This window comes from Ranitomeya variabilis, chromosome 5 (genome assembly GCF_051348905.1).
Source record: "Ranitomeya variabilis isolate aRanVar5 chromosome 5, aRanVar5.hap1, whole genome shotgun sequence".
Taxonomy (NCBI): Eukaryota; Metazoa; Chordata; class Amphibia; order Anura; family Dendrobatidae; genus Ranitomeya; species Ranitomeya variabilis.
The window spans coordinates 375,199,030-375,211,468 of NC_135236.1; the positions used below are offsets into that span (position 1 = coordinate 375,199,030).

The window sequence follows — 12,439 nt, forward strand, 5'->3', positions numbered from 1 at the left end:
CGCGGAACGGTATAAACGTCCCCCCAAAAAGAAATTCATGAATAGCTGGTTTTTGGTCATTCTGCCTCACAAAAATCGGAATAAAAAGCGATCAAAAAATGTCACATGCCCGAAAATGTTACCAATAAAAACGTCAACTCGTCCCACAAAAAACAAGACCTCACATGACGCTGTTGACCAAAATATGGAAAAATTATAGCTCTCAAAATGTGGTAACGCAAAAAACATTTTTTGCAATAAAAAGCGTCTTTTAGTGTGTGACGGCTGCCAATCAAAAATCCGCTAGAAAACACGCTATAAATAGTAAATCAAACCCCCCTTCATCACCCCCTTAGTTACGAAAAAAAAAAAAAAAAAAAAATGTATTTATTTCCATTTTCCCGTTAGGGTTACGGTTAGGGCTAGGGGTAGGGTTACGGTTTGAGCTAGGGTTAGGGTTACGGTTTGAGCTAGGGTTAGGGCTACAGTTAGGGTTAGGGTTGGGGCTAAAATTAGGGTTGGGGCTAAAGTTAGGGTTGGGGTTTGGATTACATTTACGATTGGGAATAGGGTTGGGATTAGGGTTAGGGGTGTGTTTGGATTAGGGTTTCAGTTAGAATTGGGGGTTTCCACTGTTTAGGCACATCAGGGGCTCTCCAAATGCGACATTGCGTCCGATTTCAATTCCAGCCAATTCTGCATTGAAAAAGTAAACCAGTGCTCCTTCCCTTCTGAGCTCTCCCGTGCCCACAAATAGGGGTTTACCCCAACATATGGGGTATCAGCGTACTCGGGACACATTGGACAACAACTTTTGGGGTCCAAATTCTCCTGTTATCCTTGGGAAAATACAAAACTGGGGGCTAAAAAATAATTTTTGTGTTAAAAATATATATAATTTTTTTTTATTTTCACGGCTCTGCGTTATAAACTAGTGAAACAGTTGGGGGTTCAAAGTTCTCACAGCACATCTAGATAAGTTCCTACGGGGGTCTAGTTTCCAATGTGGGGTCACTTGTGAGGGGTTTCTACTGTTTAGTTATATCAGGGGCTCTGCAAATGCAACGTGACGCCTGCAGACCAATCCATCTAAGTCTGCATTCCAAATGGCGCTCCTTCCCTTCCGAGCTCTGCCATGTGCCCAAACGGTGGTTCCCCCCACATATTGGGTATCATCGTACTCAGGACAAATTGGAAAACAACTTTTGGTGTTCAATTTACACTGTTTCCCTTAGAAAAATACAAAACTGGGGGCTAAAAAATAATTTTTGTGGGGGAAAAAAAATAATTTTTATTTTCACGGCTCTGCGTTATAAACTGTAGTGAAACACTTGGGGGTTCAAAGCTCTCACAACACGTCTAGATGAGTTCCTTAGGGGGTCTACTTTCAAAAATGGTGTCACTTGTGGGGGGTTTCAATGTTTAGGCACATCAGGGGCTCTCCAAACGCAACATGGCGTCCCATCTCAATTCCAGTCAATTTTGCATTGAAAAGTCAAATGGCGCTCCTTCCCTTCCAAGCTCTGCCATGCGCCCAAACAGTGGTTTACCCCCACATATGGGGTATCGGCGTACTCAGTACAAATTGTACAACAACTTTTGGGGTCCATTTTCTCCTGTTACCCTTGGTAAAATAAAACAAATTGGATCTGAAGTAAATTTTTTGTGTAGAAAAGTTAAATGTTCATTTTTATTTAAACATTCCAAAAATTCCTGTGAAACATCTGAAGGGTTAATAAACTTCTTGAATGTGGTTTTGAGCACCTTGAGGGGTGCAGTTTTTAGAATGGTGTCACACTTGGTTATTTTCTATCATATAGACCCCTCAAAGTGACTTCAAATGAGATGTGGTCCCTTTAAAAAAAAAAAAAAAAAAATGTTTTGTTAAAATGAGAAATTGCTGGTCAACTTTTAACCCTTATAACTCCCTAACAAAATTTTGGTTCCAAAATTGTGCTGATGTAAAGTAGACATGTGGGAAATGTTACTTATTAAGTACTTTATGTGACTTATCTCTGTGATTTAATTGTATAAAAATTCAAAGTTGGAAAATTGCAAAATTTTCAACATTTTCGCCAAATTTCCATTTTTTTCACAAATAAATGCAGGTAATATCAAAGAAATTTTACCACTATCATGAAGTACAATATGTCACGAGAAAACAATGTCAGAATCATCAGGAACCATTGAAGCGTTCCAGAGTTATAACCTCATAAAGGGACAGTGGTCGGAATTGTAAAAATTGGCCCGGTCAATAACGTGCAAACCACCCTTGGGGGTAAAGGGGTTAAGATAAGCTGTTGAGAAAATACCTGACTTGATAGAAGAAAACTTACCCCAGCTTTGAAGTCAGCAAACCTACACCTAGTTTGACTTTACAGAACATTATCTCAAACTAACTGTTGCTGTCAGAGGAGGCTTCATCCAGTTCTAAATGAGATGAGTGATCACTTATACATTCCATTACGCCCCTATTCTTCGTCCTAGGGGGCCAAAGGAGGCTTTAGTTTGGTAATGCTGTTGCTAGACCAGCTGATGCTAGCAGTGGTGGTACTGCTGTTGCTTGCACCTCACAATTTTCTCCTGGGTTTTGTTAATTTTCCCCCTAAGCCACGTGCACACGGTGAGTATTTGGGAAGTGTTTTACGTCCTTTATTTGTAAGCCATAACCAGGAGCGAAACCGTCATGAAAAGTATAATAGAAACACATCACCACATGTATTTTTTTTTTTTTTTCCCCCACTCCTGGTTGTGGCTTACAAATACTGAAATGAAAAACTCATCAAATACTCAACGTGTGAACGTGGCCTTACACTACTTTATTACCACTACCATTCAACCATTTATTTTACCATACATTTTGGACACAAGTATAACGTATACAATGAAGTGTAACTTATCCAACCCTGGAAAAAGAATCACCTACAAAATGCTAAATAGCATAACACATGATGGCCAAAAATTCTCATGCAACAGCAAGACGCCCATAATATCGGTGTGTTACATACTGTACAAGTCTCCAAATGGCAAATTTAACAAGCGTGCCAAAACAGACCTGTACAGTTAAATTTCTTGATGTAGTGTAATAATTTATTTTCAAATTTTTGGTTAAGTAGCTTATTTGCTCTTAAAAAGGAAATTGTAACAGCATATGTCAGGATTTAGGTATACCCCTTCCATATGCGACAACATAATAGTTGCCAAATTGAACTAGTGAAACTGTCATGCAAAATGTTAGATTTTTTTCATTTAAATTCTTAACACCTTCTACCTTGACAAAAAAAAAAAGTAACACTGAATAGTTACGTCACTACGTTGATACATATAAAGGAGTTGTGGTAAAATGTATACACTTGCTGTCACTGTTATTAGCGGCAGCAGTCGTAGGCTGATGGGAGTAATAGTCCCATGAGCCACCGCCTGCTGTCATTGCGATCACTTGAGTACAAGTATCATCATTCTCCCCTGCTCACGCTGATCGCCGGCAGAGCAGTGGAGAATGATGAGAGCTGTCTTCAGCACCAGGCGCCGGGGAGCAGCGCTTACTGTACCGCTTCTTCCCTGGTTCCAGTACGTGTGGTACTGATGTTGCCACACGTTTGCCGCATGTATTACACACATGGACACTGTCATCTCCGGTACCGGAAATATCAGGATGTGAGAAACCAGCCTTATGTAAATCATGACATGCCAACAAGAGGCAAAAAACGCAGTTTGAAAAACTAGATAAAACCGCATGTAAAAGTGCAAACAAAAACGAAAAGTAACGTTAATAGCCTAATTCCTTTTGGCCACGTTCAGTATTTGGTGAGTATTTTGGCTTACAAATACTAATGTAAAATACTGAACAAATAGTGATAGTGTGAACATGGCCTAAGACTTCAGCTTGCATTATCTACAGTCAGGAGCACTGCAGTAGTATACCATACTCGGTTTAAGGCATTTCTGTCCCTATGTATAATTGTAAGCTGTGCGCTCTGACCAACTGTCACTATGCTGTAAAAACCTATCATGGCCACCACATTTCCTGCCCATATCTTTTCCAGGCCCACTTGATTGACCGCTCTAGACCATAATATATGATAGCTGCCAGGCATTATGGGGAAGCACACTCTCCTTAGCAATGTACGAAAAGGTGCTGGGCACTTTTATTATCTGACTGATCCTGCCAATGTAAGTTAGTAAGGAGTAGACAATCGCTGGCCCCAATTGTGACTGATCTTTGTTAGAGTTGTACACACAGTGCTAGATTTCTAATTAATTGTATTGTGAGAAAATGACCTGTCGGTTAGGTCAAGTTCTTATGATAAACATAGTTTTTAAAACTACTTGTTGATATTCTTTGTTTTCTCATGTCTTTATCCATACTGTTGCACCTACATGTTTTTACGCTCTCTATTGAGGTTCACAATGGACTTAATACACAATCAGTGACCTCTAACATGAGAGGCTCCAGAGTCTGTAGTCTCCTTGTTCCAAGCTCTCACACAATAGCTTCTCTCAGACTTCAATTGATGTGTTTGTATTTTCATAGAGTACAAGGTAGTCCCAATCCTCTGTCCATATGGTTCAGACTTGCAGTCCCAGCACTATATCGAGCATTATTCTCTCAATCTAGCACATAGAAACATACTTGCCACAACGTTTTTTTTGTGAACCTTTTGCCCAATGTTAGGCTAAGTTCACACTTGCATTTGGGTGCTCTGCATAGGGCTGTGCACTTCTTCCCTTCAGATCCACATAGATGCGCATGCGTCCTGCGTACCTATCTTTAACATTGGGTACGCAGAGACATGCGTTGTATGCGGATGCATCCGCATGCAGCGTTTTGACGTGCCCGACGACCTCATGGGAACGCAACATGTTGCTGGTGTGTGGATTGTGCCATCATATTTTCTGGCCCAGGACATTTTTTGGGAATCCCCGTCATCTCTGGTATGGCCCATTGATTTTAGCACATCTACACTATTAACTAGTTTTCACTTTTTTAGCCATTTTGGATATTGGTGTGTCTTGGTTTCTTGAAGAAGAATAATTTTAAGGGATTATAGAATAGACTAGATGGTGGCCCGATTCTAACGCATCGGATATTCTAGAATATGCATGTCCACATAGTATATTGCACAGCCCACGTAGTATATTACACAGCCCACGTAGTATATTGCCCAGCCACGTAGCATGTTGCCCAGCCACGTAGCATGTTGCCCAGCCACGTAGTATATTGCCCAGTTACGTAGTATATTGCCCAGTTACGTAGTATACAGCACAGAGCCGCATAGTATATTGCCTAGCCACATAGTATATTGGCCAGTCACGTAGTATATTGCCCAGCTACGTAGTATATTGCCCAGCCACGTATGTCACAGGTTAAAAAATAAACATATAATCACCTTCCGAGGGCCCCTTATAGTCCTGTCGCCTCTGTGCTGAGAGAAGTTATTGTGTGGAAGTTTACATGAGGTTGATACTTCTGTTCTGTAAATATCACTTCTCAGCTGTTCTCACATTATTATCATCTCACACAGGATTACAGTGGAAAAAAGTTACATCTAGGTTTACTTTTTCCCCACAAAATTGTGTATATCATTGAATGTGATCTCCTGGCTGTTTAACCGCTTAGATACCACTGTAGGTAGTGGCTGTGGCATCTCAGTGGTTAGACATCGGGAGAAACCTCACCTATCACCCCATCAGTGAGGCACATTCACATGGCCCTGAAATTACTATATGCCAAAAAGTTCTTGCCAAAGGTAGAAGATGTGTTGGATTCTTTTCACATGTGAAACTACTTTTTCTTTTACGTAGCACTAACCTTTATGAGTATTTTGTTAACCTACCCGCCGCCAAGACAAATGATCTATATCATTGTGATATTCCATCCTTCAGCCCACTCCTTAAGGAAGTAATAAATGTAGCGAGGAAGCTGCGGCTTCACTGTTTTGGGGGGTAATTTGAGGCCTGTTGAATAAAGATGATGTTGGGTTTCTACATACATATGTAAGCTATAGGCATTATTGATGTATAGACTTCTTCTTGCTTGTGTATTGTGTTAATAGGAGATACATTCTACGTATTGAGTAGAATGTAATGAAACAACTGCAATAACTGCCAAGTTGAGGTTTTCTTTATTAGCAAGGGGATAGCTGCTGATAACAAAATTGCTTAAATGTCCTAGCTCTAGTACCTGAACACACTTATTTCGAGTGGTTTTTGAACATAAAGGATTACCGGTATATTCATTGTAATGAAAGCAGATGCTACATACAGGCAAGTAATGAATAACAACACCTGAATAGTAGTCATGCGATCTCTGAAATATTTTTATTTTATTTTTTTAATGGAACCATTGATTCATGTGGATGCATTTTACTTTCAATCGTTAAAAAAAGTGTTGGACTTTTTTTTTAAAGGACGTTTAACAATTACAGAGTCATTAGTTTGTAACAGTATTTCTTCAGCTGCACTTGTATTGGGGTCAGCTATCTGAGCATTATTGCTTTTACTGGCCAATGTTGTTCAATACATGTAACATTCAGAATGAAAGTGTTTTGTTCCAGTGATTCAAGGACATCTTGTGTTACCAGAAAGATACTGTCTTTCTTATTAGTACAAAACTAATAGAAAGACTTGTCATATTCTTTTCTTTCACTGCAACGCCTTGAAAGCATGAAAAGAGGGAGACGGACCATTCTTTCCTCCTATACCCAGTTCACCCCACTTGCACAGAAGTAAAACTTTGAATTTTCTTAAAGACAATATGCAGTCAGGATATATATATATATATAATATACCGTATTTTCCGGCATATAAGACGACCCCCCAAGTTTGCCAGTTAAAATATAAAATCTTCTTAAAAGTCGGGGGTCTTCTTATACGCCGTATGTCGTCTTATAGGGCCGGTGACTATTGTGCCTTTTGGGGGGGAGTGGTCCTGATGACGAAGAGGGGGCATCTCACAGGAAAGTAGGAAAGTGTGAGTGGAGTATCCCCCATTACCTCATTGTAGTTGCAGTGTGGGGTGCTGGGGAGCGGCGGCGGCCACCGCCCCACAGCACAGCACCTATGCGGCACAAAGAGGAGCAGCAGCTGCCGCCTCTCCCCAGCACAGAGACCCCATGCTGCAGCTACAATGAGGTAATGGGGGATACTCCACTCACACTTTCCTGTGAGACAAATATACACATTGGTGTCTGCACTTGGCATACAAGACGGCACCCGGCATATAAGACGATCCCCGACTTTTAAGAAGATTTTCAGGGGTTAAAAAGTAGTCTTATACGCCAGAAAATACAGTATATAATTTTCTTTTTTTTTTTGGGGGGGGGGGTTCATATCACTTTCTATCTTGAAGAGTAAAGCCATCTTGTCAGTCATGCCAATGATATTGCTGAGCAGTCTTCTGTACAGAACAGGAAATTTGAGGCCTTGTGACTGGAGTAGAAATGTTAACATTTCTGGGGTTTTTCTCCTCTTCAAGGGAATCTGCCAGCAGGTTTGTTCTAATTCATCTGAGAGCAGCATAATGTAGGTAAAGAGACCCTGAATCCAGGGATGAATCACTTTTCACTTTACTGGGTGCAGTAGGTGTAATGCAATCAGAGTTCTTAGATGTTGAATGCGTTATAATAGATGAATGTGGATAAAATCCGCGCTGCTGTGACAAATAATGGATCCAGATATAGTTATAAGGTGTTCGGGTGGTTTATTCAACGCGTTTCGAAGCTCATGGCTTCTTCTTCAGGAAGTTTCCAACACAAAGGTATCTTTGTGTGGAAGCTTCCTGAAGAAGAAGCCGTGAGCTTCGAAACGCGTTGAATAAACCACCCGAACACATTACAACTATATCTGGATCCATTATTTGTCACAGCAGTGCGGATTTTATCCACATTCATCTACGTCTCTAAGAGGTCGCAGCGCCGACCTGTGGATCTGCAGCAGCTGACTAACTACACGCCTTTACTGTGTACCACCAGGTGAGCAGTTCTCTCATAATTGATTAGAAGCAATCCTGGGGATAAGACCCTATTTGCGCTTTTTTTGTCTTCTACTTTTCTATACTAGTTGTTGAATGCAGCAGAGCTGAGAAAGCTAACCCCGCCCACACCAGGCTCTGTATTTACATCCTTTATAGACAGTGAGCAGTCTGTTTAATAACATGACACATACAGACTAAAATTTATGCTGCTTCTAGTGAATGTTCTCTCTCACCCCATTGCTGGATTCACAGCTGCACTGCTCACTACTGCTGTAAAACATCTTTCATGCTGCTATGAGAGAGATGAAGATAAGGGAGCCGGATCTCCTTTTTGTGTGCAATTGTGCAGGAGACATGATAGCAGCTAGTCTCCACCTTATACAGAGCTGAGTTCAGGGAAAGCTGACAAATAGAAAGAGAGCCTGTAGAAGAGAAAACCTTGATTATCACTTGTTCGATTCATAAATTAAAACCCCCTCCCAATATTGGATGTACTGTACGTCATATTTGGGAAGGTGTTCCCTCAGTTGCACTTATCAATACGTCATGGTGATCATGCCCTGTGCGGTCACAACATTTCTGAAGCAAGAGCCTGGGTCCCTGCTTGCAGTGATCCTACCTGTTCAACGCTCGAGATGCTGCGGTCAATAGCGACTGCACCATCTAGTTGGTTGGAAGAGGCAGGGTGCTCCCTCTGGAACACCCCTTTGGCACCCTTTGCACCACAATCACATGGTGCCAGTGGTTGCCATGGCAAAAAGTGTGGCCAAACAATGACCTCCAAGTATATTAGGTATGGTGAACTGTGTAGCATTGACAGGTGTAATGATGTGCAGTATGTGAGTATTGCGGTGCATTAGACTAGTGATCAGCCTATTGAGTGTTCTGTTTCTATAGTAAAAAAGAAAAAATGTGTAAAAATGTAAACCACCAATTTAAGGGAACCTGACAGCTGCTGCCTGATCCAGTGTAAATGACTAAAGTGTCTCATGTGAAAACTACATTAAAGCTACTTGTACATTTTAAGTTTCAAATGTAGAACTAAAATATTAGTGTTCCATTCCACACACCTCCGTTACTTATAGGTACCGTATTGATGTATTGGCTATACCTGTCCAGATAATTAACATCCGTGAATGAATACTGTTTTTTGATCTGAGGAGTTAAGAATTATCAGTTGTAAGATTTTGGTAACACTAAATCACTGAGCGAGTAAGGTACCAAACTACTTACCTATATAAACATGCTTTGTGCTAATGCCTAACCCCTTTATAATAGTAAGTTTTTGTTTTTAAGGATTATATCAAAGCTGGTGGAATTCTGCAGGAGGACATTTCCGATGCGTCCCTTATTGTAGGAGTGAAGAGGCCACCAGAGGAAAAACTCCTTCCCAAAAAGACCTATGCTTTCTTTTCGCATACTATAAAGGCTCAAGAGGCAAATATGTCATTGTTGGATGAAATTCTGAAACAGGTAATTATTAACGTAATGTCTGTGCTCTACTTGTCACTGGAAGAATTGAAGACGTACCATTTACCTAATATCTTTCTAAAACTGGGTATAAATGAGCAATGGGTCAACTTACACATCCACAGGTTCCGTTAGATATCTTGTTCGTGTGATCCTTTTCCACTGCGTATTTAATCCCGGATTCACTGTTTGGCCACAAGGCACTGTCTCTGTTTCTTTAAAAAAAACCTGTAAGCAGGATTTTGCTCAGTAACCTACAGACACTGTCAGATTGGCAGTGTTAAACAGATTAAAATGATACCTGGGGTGAAGAAATCTGTCTTGTGGTTCTTGTGTAATCAGTGTTTTCAGTTAATGATATGCCCGTGCTCCGGTGTGGGACTTTATGCATGGTCTTATCTTCCTGCTCTAAGCCAGAGAAACCAAGGAAAGACCTGACCACAGGCCGCACCGAAGCACAAGCAGTCTCTCTATGGTGAGGAACATGTTTGTGCTTCAGGGTAGGCGTGTGGGCAGGTCTCTTCTTGGTTTCTCTGGCTTAGCAGAAGTGTAGAACTGCTCCTGGGGCTACAGTGCATGCTCAGCAGCCATTTCCTTGAGGAACTGGACTGGAGAGTGGTAGCTGGGTTCAGAAACTAGCGCACATGCTCCAGTTTCCAACTAGCCTTCATGTAAACAGCAGAGGTGGCCAGTTCCCTTGGCAATGAGTGGCAAACAATGATCAGAAGGACATAGCTGGAGAATGGAAGAAGATAGAAAAAGCAAGTATGTTGCAGACGTGCATATTTTCCCACGGTCTACCTGTCTATATCTGTGTAACAACATGAGAATAACAGTTTTAAAGGTTATGGGACTATTGCGCTATATACTTTGTTTGCCAAAAACAGATCTTGAAAGTTCACATATTTAAATAACTTGGAGGATATATGGGTCACAGATGGGCTGACATGTCTGTGTCACTAATTGCACCTGTTTCTTAGATTTCAATGCTGAAACACCTTTTTTGAATCATTTGCCAATGGGGAATTGTTTACTTTGTCAAAAGGGTGCGACCATACAGTCTAGCATTGTCAGCAGTAATTGGTTACTGTGTAGGGCAGAGGTGTCAAACTGCATTCCTCGAGGGCCGCCAACAGGTCATGTTTTCAGGATTTCCTTAGCATTCCACAAGGTGCTGGAATCATTCTGTGCAGGAGATTAAATTATCACCTGTACAATACAAGGAAATCCTGAAAACATGACCTGTTGGCGGCCCTCGAGGAATGCAGTTTGACACCTCTGGTGTAGGGGACACTGGTAACACCCACTATGAGGGATAAATTAAGGAGCTGTACAATCGGAGTGTATAAGAAAAGATGCTGCAAAATTGGTATGTTATGAAGTATACATCGATTTACAAAACATCAAGCGATTTGATGGGTCCTCTTTAAGCAATATCATAATTGCTAAGTAAGGTTTTCAAAATAAACTAAAACATTTGCGTTTCTGTTTTTGTATTGAATTATTATTATATTTTTTTTGTATGCTAATCTTGTGTTCATTTTAAATGCACGATAATCATGCATTATTTTTTTTTCTTCCAAAGGAAATTAGACTAATTGATTATGAAAAAATGATGGATCATAGGGGAATGCGAGTTGTGGCCTTTGGACAATGGGCTGGTGTAGCAGGTACATGTGCTAATATTCTTGAAGATTCCACTTACCATATTTTTTTGGACTGTAAGACGCACCTAGGTTTCAGAGGAGGAAAATAGAAAAAATTGATGCAAAAAATGTGGTCATGATACACTGTTATGAGATGGAGGGGATCTGCTGCTGACACTGCTACATGGGTAATGTCCCTCAATTCTGTACTAATATCCCTCATTCTGGTACATACACTGCTCAAAAAAATAAAGGGAACACTAAAATACCACATCCTAGATATATCACTGAAGGAAATATTTCAGTTGCAAATCTTTATTCATTACATAGTGGAATGTGTTGAGAATAATAAAACAAAAATGATCAATGTAAAACAAAATTAATATCCCATGGAGTTCTGGATTTGGAATGATGATCAAAATCAAAGTGGAAAATCAAATTACAGGCTGGTCCATCTTCAGTGGAAATGCCTCAAGACAAGGAAATGATGTTCTGTTGTGTGTGTGTGCGTGTATTTGTGTGGCCTCCCTTCAACACCTGGGCGTGCTCCTGATGAGGCGGCGGATGGTCTCCTGAGGGATCTCCTCCCAGACCTGGGCTAAAGCATCCTCCAACTCCTCGACAGCCTGTGGTGCAACGTGACGTTGCTGGATGATGCGAGACATGATGTCCCAGATGTGTTCAATCGGATTCAGGTCTGGATAACGGGCGGGCCATTTCATAGCTACAATGCCTACATCTTGCAGGAACTGCTGACACACTCCAGCCACATGAGGTCTGGCACTGTCCTGCATTAGGAGGAACCCAGGGCCAAACGCACCAGCATATGGTCTCACAAGGGGTCTGAGGATCTCATCTAGGTACCTAAAGGCAGTCAAGCTACCTCTGGCGAGCACATGGAGGGCTTTGCAGCCAGCCCTCCAAAGAAATGCCACCCCACACTATTACTGACCCACTGCCAAACCGGTCATGCTGAAGGATATTGTAGGCAGCAGATCGCTCTCCACAGCGTTTCCAGACTCTGTCACATCTGTGACATGTGCTCAGTGTGAACCTGCTTTCATCTGTGCAGAGCACAGGGCACCAGTGGCGACTTTGCCAATCCTGGTGTACTGTGGCAAAGGCCAAGCGTCCTTCATGGTGTTGGGCTGTGAGCACAACCTCCCATCTGTGGACATCGGGCACTCAGACCATCCTCATGGAGTTGGTTTCTAACCGTTTGTGCAGACGCCTGCATATTTTTGGCCTGCTGGAGCTCATTTTGCAGGGCTCTGGCAGTGCTCCTCCTGTACCTCCTTTCACAAAGGCTGAGGTAGCGGTCCTGCTGCTGGGTTGTTACCCTCCTATAGCCCCCTCCATGTCTCCTGGT

General features: G+C 41.5%; 1 protein-coding gene across 3 annotated transcripts in view; it reads left to right on the forward strand.

Annotated features, from left to right (window-relative positions):
* AASS (aminoadipate-semialdehyde synthase) overlaps nt 1-12,439 on the forward strand; it is a 64,828-nt gene that overhangs the window by 13,676 nt on the left and 38,713 nt on the right. For all 3 annotated transcript variants that reach the window (XM_077264962.1, XM_077264963.1, XM_077264964.1), the window contains exons 3-4: nt 9,251-9,427; nt 11,010-11,094. In XM_077264962.1, coding sequence (XP_077121077.1) covers nt 9,251-9,427; nt 11,010-11,094 — 262 coding nt within the window. The remainder of the gene's footprint in view (nt 1-9,250; nt 9,428-11,009; nt 11,095-12,439) is intronic.